The sequence below is a fragment of the Cricetulus griseus genome, assembly GCF_003668045.3.
Source record: "Cricetulus griseus strain 17A/GY chromosome 1 unlocalized genomic scaffold, alternate assembly CriGri-PICRH-1.0 chr1_0, whole genome shotgun sequence".
NCBI classification, from domain to species: Eukaryota; Metazoa; Chordata; class Mammalia; order Rodentia; family Cricetidae; genus Cricetulus; species Cricetulus griseus.
Window position 1 is genome coordinate 185,785,075 of NW_023276806.1, and position 24,919 is coordinate 185,809,993.

Consider the following 24,919-nt stretch of genomic DNA (forward strand, 5'->3'; position numbering starts at 1 on the left):
TTCACAAATAATACAAGAAGTGAAAATTATATGGGCCAGGAAGTCTTTTGAATTTTTCAATCACATGGATGAAAACTTGGCTTACCTTCATAAAATTCATCATTTCTAAGTCCCATGTTTCTTATTCCTGAACACAATGAAGCTTCTGAGTAATAAAGAAAACTTAATTTTTTTAGTTCTTATAATATTTGAAACAATTATCAATATGTGTAAAATGTTATTGTATGGATATTTTATTTTGCATTATCAAATAATAATAATATCTTTTGTATGCTTTCTGATACAAAATTTAAACATTATTAATTCCTGATGCTATTGCTTCATACAAGGTGATCATGATATAGTTACATATGGAGTGAAGAAAAATGATCTTTTACAGAATTTCAATACCTTTAAAGTTACTTTGTGTAGTTGCTTTCATCTTGTGTAAATCAGAATATATCTTAGATTCTAAGAAAACTATGTCAAAAAATTACTCTTAATCATTGGCTCATTTTACTGACTTTTTAATATTATCTAAAAAATGAAGCTGAAATTAACATTCATTCACCACTCCCTCATCAAACGCTTCAAACATAGAATGTTCTATTTTTCCTTCATACTTGTAATGCTCCAGAATGTTTTCTTTTGCCAGTTTTACCATTCATTAACAACTTATCTCACACTATGCTTTAATACTTCCTAGCGTTTCCTCCCAGAAAATTATTTTAATTTGCTGTATTATTTTTGCCAGAACAAGTCCTTAAAATTCTACCATTTCTATTATGGTAATTCGGTTTTTATTTATGTATGAATTATGTTTGGACTTGGCACCATTATTTTAAGCCTTGTAATAATGGGCGAGATGAAATTAATGCATTGCTTTGCAGGTAGGGACAATTTGTGTTATTTATTCATTAGATGAGTTGTAATAACTATTAGTTCAAGTGTACTGACATATTTAAGGCCTCTTTCACACTATTTAACTGTTGCATCTGGTTGGACCAAGAGTGATGGCAAAGATCTTGTTCTTGTAGCACTGGTTGGATTAAAGGATTCAAATGGAAAATAGAAGTTGTGGCTGGATTGAAATGAGGAGCAAACAACGTGGGAAGAAACGCTGCAGGAGGCAGTGTCTGAAATGTTACATGGGATGGGTGGAAGGGGGCAGCGGTGACTAAATGCAGCGGATGTCCTAGGAAAGTAGCATGTGCAGGGATAATGGTTGGAGCCATGGCTGAAAACGAAATAGGAGTAAAATGTGGCTGCGACAGTGGGTGCAGATGAGCTATTGGGAGGGGGCTGCTGTGGGAGCTTATGGAAGCAGAAACAGCAAAGTGCTGTAGGAAGGTGTGGTGGATGGTGGTAATGGATGTGTGCTGGTGGACCGGAACTGTCTGCACAGCCGAGGGCGGAGAGAAGGCAGTGGGCCCCGCAGCAGGCAAGACTCGGAGATGCTTGGACAGGAGCTGTTTCTGCATATGCTGCTGGGCTTGTAGCTGGAGAAGCTTGTACTTGTCTATTTCATCAGGAGAAAATGTTATTGGCTGTTGAATTAAAGGTGGGGAGAGAGATTTATGACACACTTCTAATTCATCCTCAGCTTTGTCATGCTTCTGCATAGTTCTGTCACAGTACGAGTTTGTATTCCCCTCTACTTGATTCATAGACATGCTTACATCTTGTAAGTCTTGATTTATCTGGTCCTCTTTGGTCTCTATTGAATCAGTTACACCAGTATATCTGTTAGATGGAAAAGCACCAAGGAAATCATTTGGTACTGGGTCGCAACTTCCAAGAAAAGGTTGCCCTTCGCTAATTGAAGATTTAGATTGCTCTTTTGTTGCCTGGTTCTTTTTTCTGCTTAAAGAGTGAGGGTCTGTTATTGGATTCGCGCCTTTGGAGAGATAGTTATCACATTCAGTGTCTGTTAAAATAGTAAAATTATTTTTTTGTGAACTTTTGATTTTGCTTTTGTCAAAAGACTTGTGAATCTTACTGCCCTTATCATTTGTCCTATTGCCCATTTGTTCTGTCTTCTCTGAAAAAGGCAATGCTGTTCTGCTAAAGCTTGGTGGTCCAGTCTGAATTGTGTGTGGGATTTGTGAATAAATCTCTGATTGTTTTAAATCATTGTTTGAAGAGACCTCAAGCTTAGTTAATTGCTCCTGACACTTCTTGGCTTTTACTCTTTCTAAAAGACCCTTGGCTGTCAGGGAAGGCCCTTCTCCACCTGGAATATTTGGTTGTGTGGTTTCTGAAGGGCCACCTACACAGTTCCTTAGAAGGCAGTTGAGATTGCCTGGGTTGCATTGTCTGCCCTTGACTTTTTCCACATCACAAATGTGAAGGCTGGCCAAATACTTTTGGCTTCTCTTGTTTTTATTTAAGCAGTAAGCTCTGTGTCTCAAACAGGAGCCTGATTTGCTGTGCGGAGGTCCCGGGCCTTTAAAGGGGTTTTCACTCTTTCTGTCAAGGGAAATCTGTGAACTGGAATCACAGTGGAAAATTCTCACGGGCTTGGTCCCTGAAAATTGTTGTTTTTTACCCAGTTTATATCTTTCTCTGCAGTGACAGTTTCTGTGTTTTGGTTGTTTGTTAGTCTTCAGTGAATCCCACAGTTTTTCACTCCTGCCTCTCTGGGTTTCTGACTGAGGACCTTCACCACTTATTGGCACATCCGACCAGTTGATGCAATTGTGCTTCCTGTGTCCCCACACATGCCTTTCAATTGAGTCACATTCTTTTCTACAAACGTAGAGCAAAGGACTGCTGCCACTGCCATTGGACCTGTGACTGGAACACATGTTTCTCCAGCTGGACATGTTTCTGGGAGACTCATCCCAAGTTCTGGGATGGTCACTCAGAGGTGGATTTGGAGAACATCTGTCATAATTTTGTTTCCCACTTGGAGACACACTGCTGGCCACGCTGCTATTGTAGCTAGCTAAACTCTCTCTGATCTCCTTCCCGTGGTCATCTTGACCCTCTGATGTATGAGGACTCAAACTCCAGCTACACTGGTTTTCTCCTTCAAACTCTGAACATGGACTGCAGGGATTCAGTTTATGCTTTTTAGTCCTAGAGAGGTGAGGAGAGCATGAAAGACTCTCCTGTGCATTGTGTAGAATTGCCCTCTTGCAGCCTTGCCAGTGGACCTTTGAATGTTTCTTAAATCCAATGCCACCAGCATTTTCCTTCCTTATGCTCTCCTTTAGAGACAGATTAAGGTAAGCAGGCACTTCAGGACTTCTCATTTCCAAGTCTCTTACACTGTCATGTTCACTCATGCTAGAATCAGAATCATTGTAGCCCAAATTATATTTGCTCTGGAACTTTTCCCAATCTGGCTTAGCTATAAGCATCTTTGGCTTTAGAGATTGTTTATCTTGGGTAATTTTTTGTTGTTCTTTAATTAAACCTGAGACATGGATGTCTGTCTTTGGCTTCATTTCCAAAGCCTTCTTCTCCAATTCTGTTTTTACATTTTCTGAATTATGTTCATCTTTTGTGTTTCTAGAAAGCTTGAAATCAAAATATAATGGATTACAGCCATAAGATATGCACGGTTCTGTTCTGGTAAAGAACAGAAGTTCTGTAGGCCACTGTAGAGTGGTGTGTCCATCCTTGCTCTGTACATGGAGGAAAGGCAATGGTTTGGATTTCAGATCATGTGGACAACCTTCTGTGCAAAGTCTTTGCATATTGTTGCTAACTCTTTCTGCTTCATCTAAAGACTTTACTCTGTCTTCCATTCTGGAGTTAGAATTCAGATGTGCTCTCATCTTCTTTTCACTTGGCCCTGAAGGCAAAAACTCATCCAGACTTTGGCACCAACTGTTGTCCCTGTGCTTGCAAATGTTTAGTGGAGTGGAGGATTCATTTGTTTGGCATGGGTGATTAATGCAGTTTTCTGAAGTGTCCTTCAATGTATTCCTAATTTCTTTCTCTCTGCTGGAAAGAGTAAAATCTCTTTCAGAAAGATGGAGGTTCGACCTAGAGAATGAAGCATGAATACCTGATGAATCTTTCAGTCTCTCATTTAGAGATTCAATTTTGTTTTGTGACATTTTGGAGTTCATTGAGAAACTGCTGTTCAAAACACCCTCCAGATGGCTTGGTGATATGGCACCTCTTTCCTTAGCAAGGTGTGGGCCATCATTTGCAAACCTGCAACACATGCATTTCTCCATGGTGTGTTTGACTTTATAGGTGGGTGACTTGTTGCAATCATGGGTGTCTTCTGTGTTCTCTCTGAAAACTGAGGCTGAGGATTCTAGTTTTAGATAGGCTTTTTTTGAAAAGGAAAAGGAAACGCCTGTTCTGGGGTTTGCATTGCTGATATCTGAAGATGTTTGTGTTATCCTGTTTCCAAGCAGATACCGTCTGTCTGGTTGTAACTGTGGTCGGCTAGGAGTGGTAAATCGGTGCTTATCTATGGTGCTTCTGGACAGGTTCTTTCCCTTGAGCAGAAGGGTGCTCTTCATGCAGGAGACCTTTCTTCCATTCTTAACTGGGAAAATTCCCTGCTGGAGCTGCTTTTCCATAGCGATCCTGGGGGCTTTGTATACTGGTCCATTTCCAGAAACACTGTAAATACAGTAAATAATGAAATGAGTAGCATATTAGCATTGGAATCAAATCTACATGCAAATAACATTCTATAGTATTTCTATAGTGAGCTGTTTTTCTATTTACTGATGAACATTATTTTCTACAACCAACCATTTTATCATGTGCATACAAGTCACTTAACTACTATATAGCTAAGTTGAAATGTTTTATTTAATTCTGTTATTTAGAAACATAAAATGCAATAACAAGTAAATATCTTATAGGAAAGCTGCAAAACAAAATAAAATAGAACATTTACACCCGCAATACATTCTTAGAACCTATGGTCTTTAGAAATACAGAGTTAACATGTTTCCTAGTCTTCTAACCAGTATCTTCATATTTAGTAAGAAATTATAATTTACAAAGCATAAAACAGTTTTAATTTTGTTTTTCAGCCTCTTTAGCACTCAGTATTTAACCCTTCAACATCAAAAGTCTTTTCCATTTTCTTCTGTTGAAGCAAAGTGCTTAGTCATTACTTTAGTCAGTAGTTAATGATTACAGAGGCAAGTAACTGGCATGTTCAAGTAGGCTCAGTGTTCCCAGGGATTTTGCAGGAGTTTCTCTTGCTTCTTACTCATCAGAACAACTTTATGCCAGTTGTGCATTCTCTGTCTTTTGAGGTTTTTCAAGATTGTTGATTTTGCTGAAGGTCATTAATAATTCAAACAGCAAGCAGAAAATAAACATACATAGACAAACTTTTAGGTTAAAATTAGCCTTTTCACACCCTATCAGTTACCTCTTTCCTACAGTCATGCTGATGCTGACTGCGGAAAAGCAAAGACTGCATCACTTTCCAACTGCTTATTTGAAATTCCATTCTGTTCTTATCCTTTCTCCATGTTCTTGGACAGACATCTAACTTTTGTTTTGTATCTTAGATTTTCATTATTACTCATCATTTGCTTCTTGGCTATAAAATATTAAAAGTCATGCCCTTAAAATATATCACTTAAACTGTGTAGGACTAACTGTATTTTTAATACCTATCCTCATACCAACACAAAAATAGCCCTCTTTTTGTAACAGATGGAGAATGTTACAGAAAAACATACCTTGTAAAAATAAGTGACTGTGGGGCACTGAGCTCAACTTAATACACCTACAATACATCATTTACACTCAGAGAAAATCACAGAAGAAGTATATATTGTAAGATCCAGAGGATCAGGGCAGTTGCTTTAGGATAGCATCTTCAAGACATGACAGAGAAACTGTTTCCGTGAAATCTCAACAATATGACAGCATAAATAAGCTCTGTGTAACTACACCAGTAGACATGCCAACATGAATGGAGATTTCACAAGATTCCACCTTAGATAAGATACATTTACCACAACACATAATTACCTATGTGTGTGTTAAAACAACTTAAGATGATGCATCTTAGCAAATTTCCAGTAAACACTATAATGATTGTTACTGTGTATTGTCTCTAGGCTCTACATTAGATCTCAAGAATTTATATGAGCATAAGTTGACTTTCAATTTCCCAATCCTGTTGTCCCTAGAAGTGAATGTTCCTACTTCTGTAATTTTTCATAGTTATTACATTTGTTCTTTCATTTTTTTCCTTTGGACCTATCTTTAGTTTCAATGATTTCATTTTTAATACCGAATAAGAAAGTTACCATCCAGTTAAGGATTAACTCGTACTATTGTATTGTTCATTCCAATATTGTCCTCCATTCTAAAGCAAAGTGACTTCATAAATATACATCTCTTATGGGGAAAAACAGTTTTCATGAATAAAAAACTACCAAAATAGAATGGGGTGTGTGTGGTGTGTGTGTGTGTGTGTGTGTGTGTGTGTGTGTGTGTGTGTGTGTGTGTTGTTTGGTTCTTTTATGGGGAACTTCGGCTTTCAGAATGAAAATCACTAACATTTTTCAATTTTGTAAAAATACCCATAAAGTTGTACTGTGTTTATACTTTACATAGATGTTTACATTCAAAAAGTGAAGTATTTCCTAATGCAATAGATGTTTTCACTGGGGACCCCAGCTGAGTGAAGCGATTCAAGAGAAGATCAAAGTTTGTTGCCCTATATGAAACTCATAGGCTGTTTTCTGCCAGTATTTGTTTATCTGTTGGATTCAAGTACACTTGCTGCTGCTAATTAACCTTTCTTTCCACATGAAGAATCATATTATATGGATCATTCTACACAGACAGCATCCTATGTAACCCCATTCCTACAGGGTTAATTGTAAGACATGGGAAATCAGATGTTAGCAAATACGGCAAGATAGAACACAGAAAGAAACACAAAGTACTCATGAAAGCCCTTCACAGCAGGGCAAGATTTGCTGGGCTTTTCAACAAATATGAGTGAGGCTAATGGACCAAAGTCATGTTGTCAAGGAAAGGGGCCATGATTCTTTTAATTGTCATTTTGTTTTTAATTTTTACATATCAGTTATGCTGCAACACAGAAATTATTTTCTAGCTCTAAATGACTTCTCTTCATCCATGAGGCTGTTTAAGAAAATAGAGACATTGGTGAGTAATAGAAAGGAAGAATTAATCTTCATGATTTGAAAATCTATGTCCCGAAAGCTGAACACTCATCTTGTCCAGCAGGACAGACACATGATGGCCTATGGAATGGTTACATTTGAGTGTGATTGGCACAGAAGGTCCCCCATCCCCTGCCCTAGTTACCAAAAATTAATAAAGTAGACATTTTAATTTGGAAGACCTTAGGTAAACATAGCAACTAAGTATTTTAACAACAGGGTCATCATCATTACTATTGCATCATCTATGAGACCATCATCCTCTCACTGCCACCATCATCAAGATTCCCCTGAAATTTTCTGATTCTTTGCATCAGGGGTAGAGATGTGACTGTATAGTTACTGTCTTAGCAAAAACAACTCAGATTTGCTGCTGAACAAGGCAAATCTGATCTGGCCTGGGAAGAGGTTTCTGAGGATGTCTTACTTCTCCATTTATTATTATTTGATTTAGTAATTAGTGTCTTGTAACTAATCATGCAGGAACTGAAATGTGATCTATATGTTTTCCTATATGCTACATTAATAAACACAGGACTTAGGCTTCTAAGCCCTGTTTCAGCATCTCAGACTTGTTATTAATTAATTCTATTGCATTACTACAAGTTCCTCATTGTATAGACTGGTAAAAGGTCAGTGCACAACATAATGTCCACATTTTGTGTTCTTCCAGCAAAATCTCTTTACATTAACTTCATTTCTGTATACCTGTAGTGCTCCTTTTCACTTTTATCTTACATTTTTAAATTGTAACATTTTATTATATATTTGATGTCAATTAACACATTATAAATAATATACATGTGTAAATATTGTAATTTGGCACTGCCACTATTTCCATAAATAATTGGCCAAACTCATAAGTATTTTCTAATGATCACATTTGAAGTTTAGTAATTTATGGTAATATAACTAAACCGTTCACTCTTGTTATTTTATATTGTTTTCTATTTAAACAACAGGAATTTAAATTCTGGCAGAGCTATAAATTCATAATTCACCAGCTTGCTGTCAACCATACTAATTACTTGTTTTACTTTTACACATTATGATTCATATTAGCACAATTCTCAATCTGCAAAGTTAATTGCATTCCAGGTAACAACTTTGAATCATTCAGTGCCTGCAAGCTTTTTAAAACTGTCAGTTTTCAGATACAAGTATGTATTGGTGTAGTGCTTGTTATGGTATAATTATCAATTAAAACGGCACTATGCGGTAAATTTAACCACATTAATTATATTTTGTTTGTCTGCCAGACAATGTTAGTGTCATTTATTCTAGAGTCAAGTATGAACAAGGGAATATACAGGCCATGCATTTTCCACCCTAAATGTTCATTGTTATGTATAGTTTTAAAAGCTACCATTGTAGATGCCTGAAGTTTGCCAGACATGACGTTGAAGTTTCATATATGAATATACAACACCTGGAACGCACACAGAATGTGCATAAGATCAAGCCAGCCAAATTCCAAGAATGGATTGGGGAGGAGCTCATGAGGCGCTAACCCTTTCTGAGGAGCTATTGGCCGCTGATGTCTGCTGGGAAAGGGAGAGTCAGTTTTCTATAAGGGTATGGGTCCTATGAATACACCCATCCTTGTTTCAGTAGATGAGAAAATGGTTCCCCATGGATATACACACAGGCAACATTATATAGTAAGTACTTAAATATTGATATGCATGTACAGAGGGAACATACAAATTTGGTAAGGAAAAGTGACATGGAACAGAGGAATTGCAGGGGAGGGAATGGAGGTTGAATTTGATCCAATGTATTATACTATGAACATATGTGCATGTATGAATATTGAATAAAATATTTTAAAAATTATCATGATAAAACTTAAGTTTCTGAGGAATTATTTCAGAACAAAACAAGCAAAAACAGATGACAGTTTATTAGAATTGTTTCCTGGATCACTTCATTAAACTGGGTATTAAATTGACCACATTGGGAAGACAAAAAAAAACATTAAATGGCAAAATTATTAATTTACAATCCATTAGCAATTAAAATTTTGCCTTCAGGCATATTTGTTGATTAATGTTAACTTTATAATGTTATAGAGAACCAAGCAGCGTCATTACTGAAATTTTCCAGGAGCTGAGAGAAGCATTCTGAATCATCAACCCCTCTACCTCTTACCATTCAGATTGCTGCCGCATCTCAGCCAACTGATGGAGTCGCTTAAGTGCTTTTTCTTGTTTCTTCTCATCTTTCCATGACTTGGAAGCTACATTTCGAGCAAATTCTCGTTGCTTTAATTCTTTCAATCTCTAGATAAAAGAATAAAACAGAAAGGATATTATAAATAAGTAAAACATGCTTTTCTGTCTACAAGAGTTTTAGTGAACCCTGGGCCTGCATGCAAAGGTGTCTTTTGGGAGATGGAGAGTAAAAGCATTTCCTCCAGTGTTTTTCTCTGCTCCAAGACAAATTTCATAGATAAATGTACTTGTCAACTAGACTGTTTCTCAAAGCTTGTCAAAATCCACCTCAGAGTGTGCTGCAAAGCTGGGATCTAGTCCTTGGTGGGATCTCCCTAGTCATACATCTCACATCTGTGACTGTGAGAAGAGAAAAACAAATTTATGGGCCATTTGCAAAGGGAGAAAAGGCCAGAGCATACACTTTCCTACCTAGTTCCTCCCTATAAATATGGTATTGGTTAAAGAAACTGACAGGAATTAAAGTCTCTCAGTAAATTGCTCCTATTACTAAATACTATTTCTACATAGGATTTTAAATTCATTTTTCTTTGGAGATATATACTAAATTCAGCACACGATGCAAAGAAATGGTGAGGAATGTCAGAATAATAGTTTCTTCATTTAAATTATCCTGAAACACTATTGATGATTATTCTATAAAACAATTTGTTTATAACCAGATCCAATGCATATTTCCTGTTTGTATCTCTCCTTCAGAAATTACCACACAGCACATGTGCCAACATCGAATCAATTAGGGAATGGATGCCATCAAACGTGCACTTTCAAGCTTGGGGCATAATGCTGAATTGGGAGTGTACTTGACCCACACAAGATGTTAAATAGAATAAAATATGTCTTTACTTTTAATTTTCATATCAGGTATAAAGGTCTTGTGGAGGAGGTAAGGAAAAATTTACAAGCTATCATTCATTTATCTGGTAGCAAAGCATTTCCTACACATAGAGCAAAGACCAAAATTTTTAATGATCATTAGCTTCATTCTTGAAAGGAACATTGTCATGGAAGATGGTGGCAAGGTAACCAATCTACACTGGGTACTTAAAGGAGGTATACCAGTCTTACTAAGTACATAAACAAAAGTGGCATGGAACCGGCAACAGCTACAGGGAATACAGAATATTCAATCTAAATTCACTTTTTATGAATACTTTGGCTATTTCTTGAAGAAAAGAAAATAGAAAGAAAGAGAGAAAAGGAAAAAGCCCCAGTATTAAAGTAGACCCTTTCTTTTCAGAAAAGAAAACAATAGCAAAAAGGTAACTATTTGGCAAGTGCAGATTAGCCTCAGGATGTGATGATGAATGAGATGATAGCCTTCATCCTTCAGAAGCAGAAAATGAAGTTTCTAAGACTCATGTATCTGATATTTATATTTCCTCAGTCTCCATGTGCTTTATACTCGAAGATTGTAGTGAAAACTTGCCTGATGAGAAAGCACTCTTGGATATTATCATGAATACTTTAAGAGAATGCATAATATACACTTTAACTGTGTTGAAGAATAAAGTCAGATAACTTCAGTGAAGATGGGTTAATAGATAAAATAAAATACTCCATATTTATTTAATATTTGGTATTATCAGCACATGAAATTTGTCTAATTGAGGAAGTTGAATCATTTATAGACAATTTATCCTTATAGAAGAAAAGTATTGGAAACTTTGGGGTATATTTGTTTCTTCAATTAGCTTCAAGATTCTAGGAGACTTCTATTTCTTAGAGAAATTATCATGCTTTCATTCAGTCTCAATTTTCAATAAATAAATTGTGTAAGTTACTCTTATGGAGTACAGATTATAAAAAACAATTATTTTCCCTTCCACAAAGATAGAAAGTTGAACCCATAAAACTTACAAGAAAATGCCCACTCTCTTAATTTTAAATAGCACACAAAATGCACTTTAGAAATTCACAAGAATTATGAAAATAGTTCTTTTGCTCTGATAATCATAAAAGCTAAGTGTTTTATAGAAACAAAAAACTTTGAAACACAAATGGTATATAGCATCTAGCCAAATTTACCTTAGCCAGTTGGGAGTGATCAAGTTTATACAGAGAAAGGAAGGAAGGAAAGGAGGGAGGGAGGGAGGGAGGGAGGGAGGGAGGGAGGAGGGTGGGAGGGAGGGAACCAGGGAGGGAGGAAAGCAATGAGGGAGGAAGGAAGTAAATATGTAAGGAATTAAAGGAAATAGATCCTACCACCCACATAAAGCCTCAATTCACTCAGGTTCTCCTTACGAGACCTGAAAAAATATGTTGGGTTGAGTAAAGAATTCAGGGAACTCTTTTTCAGTCGTGAGTAATTTCTTCTGTTGGGTACTATATTGGACTTGCCTAATAGATGATAAAAGCAAGGAATAAAGATTAACTGATTACAAGCTACTTACCTGAATGATAGGCAGTTATAAAACAAGCAAGCAAACAACAAAGAACTAAACAAACAAAAATAATATGTCAAAGAAGAGGCATATCCAATGCTAAAGATCTTTTGAAAAAAAATGTCCTAAGAAAACATAGTACTGCAAAAGCTTCCTAAAATAAGTGCTGTTATGAAACAGTTTAAATGGAGTTACTCAGTAATGGGGAAGGGGCATAGTGTTCTCACTAGACACCACAGGCTAGCAAATAAAAAGCCCAGCAGCAGGAGTGGGTTACCTCTTTGAGAGTTGTTGGTTAGCAGGGCCCCAAATACTCTACAAATTAAAGTCTATTGCCATTGGTTTTGGTTACCATCTAGAACTTGACAGGAAAACCCTACTGTTGAAGATACCACAACTTGAATTGTAGAATATAGAGAAATAAATTTGTATTGACCAGACCAGGCCAGGGAAACCCAAAGAAACAGCTAACCTGAACAAGGGGGAGCTCATGGACCTGAAATTGATAACTGAGAAACAGCATAAGACCGGCCAAGACCCCCTGAATGTAGGTGTCAGGAGGCCTAGGCCATATATGGGACCTCTGGCAGTAGATCAGTATTTATCCCTATTACACAAATGTACTTTGGGAGCACTCTTCACACAGAGGGATACTCTTTCAGTCTAGACACACTGGGGAGGGCCTAGCCCCTGCTGCAAATAATATGACAGACTTTGAAGATCCCCCATGGAAGGCCTCACTCTCCTTGGGGAGCAGAAAGAGGATGAGATGGGGAGTGGGTGTTGGGCAGGGGAGGAAGGGAAGGAGAGGGAACTAGGATTGATATGTAAAACAAGATTGTTTCTAAATTAAATTTAAAAAGGGAAAGAAAACTGGTATTGAACTAGAAGTACTAGCTCATTCATGGTTATGAAAAATGTTATGCACACAACTAATAATAATGTCTCTCTTATCCTGATGTGAAATCTTTATCTATGATGATGATTGGCATGGCAAGGCATACACCCATTTGTGCAAGCATGAAAAAAAAATGCTATAGAAGTGAACAAATACTTTCTGATTGAATTTAAAATCAGCTCCACAAGATGCAATCCATACATAACAGCTCTACTGAGGCCAAGAACCTATGGCTAGATAGTTAGGCACTAGGAAGAATTTACTATTTTTCTGCTAAATGGACATAGTATTAACTTAACTTCCAATGATCTATTGCTAAACACATAGACTAAATCATTTGTCAACACTCATCAAGGACTCTCCTTCTTGTAATTGATGCTTATTCACACAGAGACCTACATTTCCTCAAGGTGTAGAAAAAAATGTAACATTTATATCATAACCCAACCTGCAAGGCTCAGGGATCATCACAGAGATGGGAAGAAAGTTTTACAAGATCCAGAAGTGCCAAGTGGTGGTGGCATAACTCCTTTGATCCCAGCAATCTAGAGCAGTGTCAGGTGCATCTTCGTGAGTTCAAGGACAGCCTGCTCTACAGAGTGAGTTCCACTACAGACAGGGCTACACAGAGAAACCCTGTCTCGAAAAGCAAAGAAAAATAAAGAAGAAAAAAAGATCCACAGGGAGTGGTTGATTATAACTAAAAGTATTTTCATGTCATGACAAGGTAGTTGCAAATAAAAGTTTACAGAGCATGTGATGGCATACCCAAGACACAGACAAGCTTCAGCTAGATAAAATCCCAGCATGGAGGTATGAGGTAGGCATGAAGTTCCAGGCCTAGCCATAGAGCTATTGGCAATTGATAGTTACTGGAAGATGGACAGCAATTACACTTTAAGGACATGATACCCATAGGTAGACTGTGCTCTAATGGAAGAATTTGGAAATGATAAATTGGACTTGATTAGTCTTTTTTTATTAAAAAAGAAATTAAGTTACATGGATAGAAAGTTTTGGGATTGGGGTTAATATGTTTAAAAACACATATGAAACTTTCAAAGAATAAATAAAATACTATTTAAAAAGACTACATTGACCCCTCCACATAGAGGGATACTCTCTCAGCCTAGATGCACTGGGAAGGGTCTTGGCCCTGCTGCAGATGATGTGACAGACTATGAAGATCCCCCATGGAATGCCTCCCCCTCCCTGGGGAGGAGAAAGGGGTTGGGACATGAGGTCAGTGGGGAGCAGGGGAGGAGGGGAGGAAGAGGGAACTGAGATTGACTTGTAAGGGAAGCCTGTTTTGAATTTAAATAAAAAGTAAATAAAATAAAAAAAGAATACAATGAATTGTCTTTAAATTTTCAGGGCAATATTGAGACAGAACTGTACATCAAAAATAACTTGTTATTCATTCCCATGCTACTTCCTGCTGACTTTGGGTCGAAGTTAGGGACCCCAGCAGGCTGAAATGCTAGTCAAAACAAAAAAGGGAATTTAGGCAATGGGGATTCCATCAGGAGCTTCTGGTTGGCAGACTTTGTTGCAGAGACAGGGGGTGTCTTATCAGCTGGACTGGTTCATATCCACAGCAAGTCCAGGGCTCTCAGTCTACTTAGGAACAGCCTGTAGTCAGCAACTGATATACTCAGATGTTGTCTGCCAGAAGCAGAAACCTGTTTCAAACATGTTTAAACTAGGAACAGAAGTTAAAACTTATTTTCTGAAGTGCAGAAAAAGCAAATATCTGGATCTGTTCAAACAGCAGGAACATATTTATAATTTTGAGTCCTAGAAATAACTACAGATTTGGGCTAGAAACATGTACATTTTTCTTCTGTCCAGAGAGCCAGGTATGGATTGGACAGAGGTGCCTTTGGCCTGATGAAAAACCCTTTAAGTTTATACCTAGATAACAACCAAAATAAACCTAAAAACCATGAGCTTGGGCCTGGACAATAAATAGTCATTACTTTATCAGCTAACAGGCTGACTATAGTGGATCTGACTGCCTGATTCTGCCATGATGACAACCATTAATATTTCAGAGATCTGAGAATGGTATATTTTATATAGTTTCCGAATCTGTCCTTGCCTTGGTCACTAGGAGGTTAGGCGCCTGCCTCATGGCAAAGAACCAATCAGAAGTTAGCTGGTGGTGTTATGCTTTACGGTTCTGGGTGTGCTTTATGGACAAGTGCACAGCAATGATGCACAGAGCATAGCAACCACCCTGGGAGGGCCTATGGGCCATAACAACCAGTTGACCAATCAACACAGGGCAAAACCTCCAAGCCTGGAGCCACACCAATCCTGAGCCTGAGCGTACCCCTAGACACTCCCCTTATGCTGCCCTATAAGATCTCTATGCAGACTCTTCGAGCTGTCTTTCCTAGCCATCCACCATGGTGGGTGGATGAAAGACCCGAGCTAACATGGGATTAGCTAGTTAAACAACTATAATAAAGCCTCATGCAGTTTGCATCAAGAAAAAAATAATACCTTGTTATGAAGAGGTAAAATATAGATATATTGAGACCTACAAAGCTGGAAGAATTCATCACCTTATCACAAAATAAGAAGTGATAACAGGTATCATGAAGTAAAAATGAAAATGATAAAAGAAACATTTTATTCCAAAGAACAAACTAAAGGAAAGATACTGTGGTAATATAATAATTTTCCTGTGATACTCTCTATTATATACACTGCTATGTTTTGAGGTTTACAGAAATTATATGAATAAAACGAGTAGCAATGACATTGAGTATGCGAGGGACAAAATGTCAATATACTGTTAAAATGGTTCTTCCTTGCGTATGAAGCAATATATTACTAGTTAAATGTAGACTGTTAAAGAAATGCACTATAAATTATATAACAACTATTAAACTGATAAATTGATTTTTATGCAATTGAGCAAAAAAGAGATATAAAAGAATTAAATCTATTTAATCCAAAAGAGAAAGAAAAATAATAAAAGGAAAGCAAAACAAATGGAACAGTTGTAGAAGAAATCACAAGGTAACTGAAATTCAAAAGTATCAATAATTAATTAATCAACCTAAACAGCAAAATGAAAAGACATAGAGTATCAATTAAAGAGTGAGATCTCATCAACAATAGAATGTTATTCATTTACAAAGAGAATTACATTTCAGTACCATTGTTGGAGAAAACAATGGAAACTAAACCTGGTAAACAAGGCAAAGTCTCTTCAGTGTCACTCATATGTAGAATATAAAATGGTGTCCTAGAAGTTAGGGAAAGAATGATGTTTACCAGAATCTGGGAAGAGCTGATGTGATGCTTTAAATGAAAAATGTCCCCTTTGGCTCATATATTAGAATTCTTAGTCATCAGAGAGTGGCACTACTTAGAAGGATAAGGAGGTCTGACCTCCTTGTGGTATGAATGGCCTTGTTGGAGTAAGTGTGTCACAGGATGAGGGCTTTTGAGATTCCTGGATGCCAATGGATCCAGATGTAGAACTCTCCACTCTTTCTCTGGAGCCATGGCTGCCTGTATGCCATCATGCTTCTGGCCATGATGAAAATGAAGTAAAACTCTGAAACTGAACAAGCCCAATTAAATGCATTTGTTATAATAGTTGTTGTGTTCATGGGTGTCTCTTCACAGCAATAAAACACTGATGTTTTTAGGGTTTCTATTGCTGTGAAGAGATCCATGACCATGGAAACTCTCATAAAAGAAAACATGTAGCCTGGCATTGGTGGCACATGCCTTTAATCCCAGCACTCAGGAGGCAGAGGCAGGTGGATCTCTGTGAGTTCGAGGCCAGCCTGGTCTCCAGAGCGAGTGCCAGGATAGGCTCCAAAGCTACACAGAGAAACCCTGTCTCGAAAAACCAAAAAAAAAAAAAAAAGAAAAAAGAAAAAAAGAAAAAAAGAAAAAGAAAAAGAAAACATGTAATTGCTTACATTTCAGAGGTTTAGTTCATTACTATTGTGGCAGTACACGTTACTGGAGAAATAGCTGAGAGCAATACATGTTGAGCTGCAGAAAACCAGGAAGTACAGTGCAGCAGTGGGATGTCCAGGAAAAGTCACAGTGAGTGCAAAACATCTATGTTATAGAAAAGCCAAGGGGCCTTGAACCAAACCAATGAATATTTGGGATGAACACCTACATATAAAAGTGTATGAATAAAGGAGTTTATGATTCACTGCACCTTCCATTGCAAGATTCCCTCTTTCTTCCTTTTTTCTCCCTTAGTTCTCTTAAGATTTATTTTGTTTTATTGCTTCTTTTGTGGAGGTTGTTGATGAGAGCCAGAGATATGATGTGGAGACATAATGTGGACACATGATGTAAGAAACACAAAGAATAAATAAAAAATAATAAAATAAATAAATAAATAAGAATAACTGGAGCTTCAGGGGGTAATAAAACAGAACAAATTCAGCTTCCTAGGGGGAAATAAAAGAAAAGAAACAGGAAGTAAACTGAACTAGGCATAGCTTGAGCATAGAAGACCTCAAAGAACATTCTACTTTGACACATTTCCTCCAATAAAGGCACACCTAGTTCATGTGACCTAGAATGGCCACATCTAATAGTGCCATTCTCTGTGAACATACAGGGAACAATTACATTCAAGCTACCACATTTCACCCTCTTGTCCCCATGAGCTTGTAATCATATTACAATGAAAATACATGTAGTACAATTTCAAAAGTCCCCACAGTATCAACATTTTTTTTAAATTTCAAAGTACAATCTCTTCTTAGATTCTGCAATCAACTGTAATACCCTATAAAAGAAAAATAACAGATCATATACATCCAACATATAATGGCCCCTATACTAGACCCCCCATTCAGGGACACCCTGACACATGCCTGGCCTCACCAGCTTTCCTTAGTTGCTCATTGACTCTAAATTAAGAACCATGTGATTGAACCTGCCAAGTTTTGCTGCTTCTGGCGCTATAACATAGTTTCCATATTCAATTACATCTTCACCAGATTCCCGTTTTTCATGGTTACCTTCGCTGCTAAAAGTTTGCCTGCCATGAAACTTGATTTGTAGACCAATCTGGTCTCAAACTTAGAGATCCACAGACTTCTGCATTCTGAGTTCTGGTGTAGGGAGCCGTCCCTGCATTCTCCATTACAAGATGGCGCCTGCATCCGGCAGGCACTGAATGTAAACAAGTTAATGCGCGCAGGCGCTGGGTAACTTTCCATTCCTTGATCTCTGCCTATTCCGTGGCGTCATATGGTCTGATGAGCTACAGCCAATCATGGGGTGACACGTCCCAGGCGGCGGTTGCCAGCCTTTATTAGGGGACGGGATTCTTGGCTCGGGGTCTCCGCTTTTGTAAGCTTATGCTCTCTCTCTCTCAAGACGCATAAAGCTTTACTGCAGAAGGATCAGAGTGTCCTGTGTTGTTCTTGCCGGCAAGACGATCGCGCGGGACATTCTGGGATTAAAATTGTACACCACCACACCTGACTGAAAACTTTTCTTTAATTCTGTTTACAAGTTAGAAAATTAGCCCAGTGGGATCAACAATCCCTATGTTCTACTTCTTAATATGCTTATCTCCTTGAATATATATCTAACTCCATTCCACCTTCTGATGCTCCTTTGCTCTTCAAATTGCACATACTGTATTTTCCTTTCTTATTTTGTTCTTTTTCATTATAAATGTTTGTTAGAGGTAACACTAATAACTACACAACAGAGTTTATACTAGGCTGTTTTGAGGTTTCATCTGCCAACATAATTAATCCAAAACTCTCAAATTTAGACTTAGGTACATTTTTTATAGAAGGCCAAAAAGCAGACACTTTCTTCACCCAAATATCACAAGAATGATCTCTAGGTAAGATATTGAAATTCTCCTTTGAAAGATCTTGAGCCAGGCTTCCTCCATAGTTCATCAAATCACACTGAGTAACATGGTTTCCATACTGCTACAAGTATGGCCCATTTATCAGTGCTTAAATCATTCCATCGATTTCCTAACCCAAACTTATTATCTCAAACATAAGCATGTACAGGTTTATCACAACAATACTCCAGTCTCTGGTACCAACTTCTGTCTTAGGGTTTCTATTGCTGTAAAGAGACACTATGACCATGGCAACTCTTATAAAGGAAAACATTTAATTGGAATGGCTTCAGTTCAGAGGCTTTGTCCATGATCATCATGGCAGGACATGGTAGTGTGCAGGCAAACATAGTGCTATACAGAAGGGATTATATAGGTACACTTATTATATTATATAGGTGCACTTAGGAACACCTGATTTTTGACAAAGAAGCTAAAATTATACAATGGAAAAAAGAAAGCATCCTCAACAAATGGTGCTAGCATAACTGGATGCTGAGATTCAGAAAAGTGCAGATAGATCCATATCTATCATCATGTACAAAACAATATTGAGAATGTTGTAGTCTATGGAACTTCTGAAATCAGATTGAATACAATTTTGCATTATGATATGGCTTAAAGCCTATAGAGCCAAGGAATGGAATGTTGTGCTCTGAATAAGAATAACCCCTATAGGCTCATATATTTGAACACTTAGTCAGCACTAGTTAAGATTAGCAGGCTATACCTTGTTTGACAGTGTGTCACTGAAGGTGGGCTTTGAGGTTTCAGAAGCCCAAACCAGGATAAGTGGCTCACTCTCCTTTTTCTGCTTGTGGATCCAAATAGATCTCTTTCCAGCAATGGAAATAAGACAGTTGGGTACATGATATAAGGATTGCTTCAACAATGAGTATAAGGATAAGTTAGATACATTAAAAATTCTGCTCTTCTATTTTGTAGCAAAATGACTAGAGATAGCAACAATGAGCTAAATATTTCAAAAACCAGCAAAAATGAACTTCAAACAATCCACATAAGGAATAATAAGCTTTAAAGTATATAAATATCATTAACATTATTTAATATTGCATTATATACACATGTGTCAGATTGCATGGATTCCTACTAATATGGATGATTTTATGTTTTATATATAACATCATAAATAAACTTTAAAGAAGCAATGTTTTTCTGAATGTCTGCTTTAAAATCAAACTTTAAATATAAGTATTCAAGGTCATGGAGGTGGCTCACCTGGTAAAGGATTTGCTGCCAACCCTAAGGACCTAGATTGGATCTCCAGAGCCCACACAGTGGAAGGTGAGTAGTACCCAGTTTGTCTGCTTACAAATACACCAATATAACATCTAAACAAACATGCATACCACCATGATAAACTGGGTAAAAGAAGGCTGAAATGCTTCTAATATAGTAAATGATTAGATGGTAGAGTTAAGTTGTATTATGAATGAGGAAAGTTATTTCATGAGCAAAGAAATAATGATAGATGTGAATTCCTATAACAGAACTTTAAAATACACAAAGGAAAAATTACTAAAAATTCAGAGAGAAAAATAAAATAGGAAATATTTTCTAATTAGCAACAAATTACAAGTTGTAAATTCAATACTTCTGGAAATCTTGTACTAAGTGATCATCTTGTTTAAAAGACCCAAGAATTGATGTATCTAATATAAAGAAGCTTGTTTGCTCCTGAGTACACTGGCAGCCATATCAGAGTCCAACATTTCCCAGTTTTATATTTAAAATTTACCTAGTTCCTTGCTTTGGCTTGATTGTTATATTTTTTAACTTAGTGAATTTCTTTTTTTTTTTGTTTTATTTTTATAATCATTTTCATTTGAATTAGAAACAAGATTATTTTACATGACAATCCCAGTTCCTTTCTCCCGCAAGTCCTCCCCTACCACTCCCCCAATAAAAACCGTACCTGTCACATATCCTTTCTTCTATTCTCCCTCTGACTCAATTTTTCTGCTCCTTCATGACCTCTGCATCCTTCCACTTCTTCCCTTCCCATGCACATAGCTTACTCTCCCCTCTTCCCATGCTCTCAATTTGCTCAGGGAATCTTGATCCTTTCCCCTTCTCCAGGGGACCATGTATGTCTCTCTTCAGGTCCTCCTTGTTTACTAGCTTCTCTGGCAGTGTGGATTGTAGGCTGGTACTCCATGTCTAAAATCCACATATGAGTGAGTACATATCATGTTTGTCTTTTTGTGATTGGGTTACCTTGCTCAGAATGGTTTCTTCTAGTTCATCCATTTTCCTGCAAATTTCAAGATTCCATTGTTTTTTTGTTCCACTGAGTAGTACTCCATTGTGTAAATGTACCACATTTTCTCTATCCATTCTTCGGTTGAGGAGCATCTGGGCTGCCTCCAGTTTCTGGCTATTAAAAATAGTGCTACTATGAACATCATTGAACATATGTCCTTGTTGTATGAATGTGCTTCTTTTGAGTATATGCCTAAGAGTGGAATTGTTGGATCTTGTGGTAGACTAATTGCCATTTTCTTGAGGAGTCAACATAATGATTTCAAAAGTGGTTGTACAAGTTGGCACTCCCACCAGCAGTGGAGAAGTGTTCCCCTTTCTCCACATCCTCTCCAGCATAAACTGTCATTGGTGTTTTTGATTTTGGCCATTTTGACAGGAGTAAGATGATATCTCAGAGTTGTTTTGATTTGCATTTCCCTGATGGCTAAGGATGTTGAACACTTTCTTATGTGTCTTTCAGCCATTTTAGATTCCTCTATTGAGAATTGTCTATTTAGTTCTGCACCCCACTTTTTATATTGGATTGTTTGGTGTTTTGGAAACCAGCTTCTTGAGTACTTTGTATATTTTGGAGATCAGCCCTCTGTCAGATGTGGGGTTGGTGAATATTGTTTCCCAGTCTGTGGGCTGCTGTTTTATCTTGTTGACAGTGTGACTTTTGCCTCACAGAAGCTTCTCAGTTTCAGGAGGTCCCATTTATCAATTGTTGATCCTAGTGTCTGTACTACAAGTGTAATGTTCAGGAATCAGTCTCCTGTACCAATTAATTCTAGGGTATTTCCCACTTTATCTTCTAATAGGTTCAGTGTGCCTGGGTATATGTTGAGGTCTTTGATCCATTTTGACTTAAGTTTTGTGCATGGTGATAGGCTTGGGTCTATCTGTGCTCTTCTACATGCCTGTATCCAGTTATGCCAGCACCATTTGTGGAAGATGTTCTCTATGTTCCAGTGTATAAATTTGGATTGCTTGTTAAAAATCAGTTGTTTTTAGGTGTGTGTGTTAATATCAGGGTTTTCAACTTTATTCCATTGGTTTACCTGTCTAATTAGTTCCAATACCAAGCTGTTTTCAGGACTATAGCTCTGTAATAGAGCTTAAAGTTAGGGATGGTGATGCCTCCAGAAGTCCTTCTATTGTACAGGGTTGTTTTTGCTACCCTGGGTATTTTGTTTTTCCATACAAAGTTGATTATTGTTCTTTCAAGGTCTGTGAAAAGTTGTGTTGGGATTTTGATGGAGATTGCATTGAATCTGTAGATTGCTTTTGGCAAGATTGCCATTTTAACTATGTTGATCCTACCTATTCAAGAGCATGGGAGACTTTCCATTTTCTTGTGTCTTCTTTACTTTCTTCATTTACATAGTCAAAATTCTTACCATAGAGGTCTTTCATGTTTTTGGTTAGTGTTATGCCAAGGTATATTATGTTGTTTGTGGCAAATGTAAAGGGTGATGTTTCTCTGAATTCTTTCTCCACCAATGTGTCATCCATATATAGTAGGGCTACAGATTTTTTTGAGTTAATCTTGTATCCTGCCACTTTGCTGAAGGTGTTCATCAGCAGTAGGAGTTCCTTGGTAGAGTTTTTTGTGTCACTTATGTAGACTAGCATATCATGTGCAAATAGTGAGAGTTTGACTTCTTCCTTTCTGATTTGTATTCCCTTGATCTCCTTTTTTTGTCATATTGCTCTAGCTAGAACTTCAAGGACAATATTGAAGAGGTATGGAGGGAGTGGACAGCCTTGTCTTGCCCCTGATTTTAGAGGAATTGCATTGAGCCTCTTCCATTTAATTTGATGTTGGCTGTCGGCTTGCTGTATATTGCTTTTATTATGTTGAGGTATGTTCCTTTTATCCATGATTGTTCCTTGACCTTTGTCATGATGGGGTGTTGGATTTTGTCAAAGGCTTTTTTTCTGGTAGTTGTTTGCTTTAGTCTGTTTATATGTTGGGTTACATTGATGGATTTTAGTATGTGGAACCATCCTTGCATCCCTGGGATGAAGCCAACCTATCATGGTGGATGATTTCTCTGATGTGTTCTTGGATTCCATTTGACAGTATTTTATTGAGAATTTTTTCATCAATGTTCTTGAGGGATATTGGTCTGTAGTTCTCTTTCTTAGTTGTATCTTTGTGTGTCTTGGGTATCAAGGTTATTGGAGCCTCATAAAAAGAGTTTGGCAATGACCCTTCTGCTTCTATTATGTGGAATACTTTGAGGAGAATTGGTATTAGCTGTATCTTGAATTTCTGGTTGAATTCTGCACTGAAGCCATCTGTCCCTGGGCTTTTTTTGGTTGGGAGACTTCTGATGACTGCTTCTGTTACATTAGGGGTTATAGGTCTATTTAAGTTGCTTATCTGTTCTTGATGTAATTTTGGTAAGTGAAATCTGTCCAGAAAATTGCCCATTTCCTTTAGATTTTTGAATTTTGAGGAATATAGGTTTTTGAAGTATGACCTGATGATTCCCTGGATTTCCTTTATGTCTGTTGTTATGCCCCCCTTTTCATTCCTGATTTTATTAATTTGCATGTTCACTTTTTGTTGTTTGGTAAGTTTGGATAAAGATTTGTCTATCTTGTTGATTTTCGAGAAGAACCAACTTTTTGTTATATTGATTCTTTGTATTGTTCTCCTAGTTTTCATTTTATTGATTTCAGCCCTCAATTTGATTATTTCCTAGAGTCTGCTCCTCTGGGGTGTATTGGCTTTTTTGTTTTCTAAAGCTTTCAGTTGTGCTGTTTATTCTCTAGTGTGATTATTCTCCTGCTTCTTCATGTGGGCAATTACAGCTATGAACTTTCCTCTTAGCACTGCTTTCAAAATGTCCCATAGGTTTGAGTATGTTGTATCCAAATTCTCATTGAATTCTAGGAAATCTTTAATTTCTCTTTTTTATGTCTCCCTAGACCCAGGAATTGTGCAATTGGGTGTTACTTAATTTCCATCAGTTTGTAGGTTTTCTGTGGTTAATGTTGTTGAATTCTAAATTTAAAGCATGGTGGTCTGATAAGATACACGGTGGGTGTTATTTCATTTTTTTTTTGGACCTGTTGAGGTTTGCTATGTTGCTGAGTATGTGGTTGATTTTAGAGAAGGTTCCACGTGTCACTGAGAAGAATGTAAATTGTTTTGTATTTGGATGGAATGTTCTATAAATATCTGTTAAGTTCAATTGCACCATAACTTCCATTATTTCCTTTGTTTCTTTGTTAAGTTTCTGTCTGGTGTTCCTGTCCAGTGATAACAGTGGGATGTTGAAGTCTCCTATTATAAGTGTGTTCAGTTTTATGTGTGATTTGAGTTTTAGTAATGCTTCTTTTATAAATGTGGGTGCCTTTTTATTTGGGACATAAATGTTCAGAATTAAGACTTCATCCTGATGGATTTCTCCTGTGATGAGTAGGAGGTGACCTCCTTCATCTCTTTTGATTAATTTTAGTTTAGAATTCAGTTTGTTGGATATTAGGATTGCTACCTCGGCTTGTTTCTTGGGTCCATTTGATTGGAAAATATTTCCCCAACCTTTAATTCTTAGGTACCGCCTGATTTTGAAGTTGAGGTTTGTTTCTTGTATGCAGCAGAAGGATGGATTCTGTCTTCTTATCCATGCTGCTAATCTGTGTCTTTTTATAGGCAATTTAAGACCATTAACATTGATGGATATTAATGACCATTGATTGTTCATTCTTGATTGTTTTTGATTTGGTGATGGTAGTGAAATTATGTGTCGGATTCTATCCCTTTTGGCTGTTGGTAAAGTGGGATTATCTATTTTCTATATTTTTCTGGTTGTAGTTTACTTCCTTGGGTTGCATATTTCCTTCCAGAACTTTCTGTAGGGCTGGATTGGTGGATATGTATTGTTTAAATCTGGTTTTGTCATGGAATATCTTGTTTTCTCCATCTATATTGATTGCAAGGTTTGCTGGATATAGTAGTCTGGGCTGGCATCCATGGTATCTTAGTGTAGGTAGAATAACTATCCAGGACCTTCTGGCTTTCAGAATTTCCATGGAAAAGTCAGGTGTAATTCTGATAGGTTTGCCTTTATAAGATACTTGTTCTTTTTTCCTTTGCTGCTCTTAATATTTTCTCTTTTTCTTTATGTTTGGTGTTTTGA

General features: G+C 37.1%; 1 protein-coding gene across 1 annotated transcript in view; it reads right to left on the reverse strand.

The window, feature by feature from the left end:
- Positions 1-917: 917 nt before the first annotated feature.
- Znf804b (zinc finger protein 804B) overlaps positions 918-24,919 on the reverse strand; it is a 489,860-nt gene continuing 465,858 nt past the window's right edge. The window contains exons 3-4 of the mRNA XM_027391570.2: positions 9,270-9,400; positions 918-4,569 (exon numbers count right to left, since the gene is read on the reverse strand). Coding sequence (XP_027247371.1) covers positions 918-4,569; positions 9,270-9,400 — 3,783 coding nt within the window. The remainder of the gene's footprint in view (positions 4,570-9,269; positions 9,401-24,919) is intronic.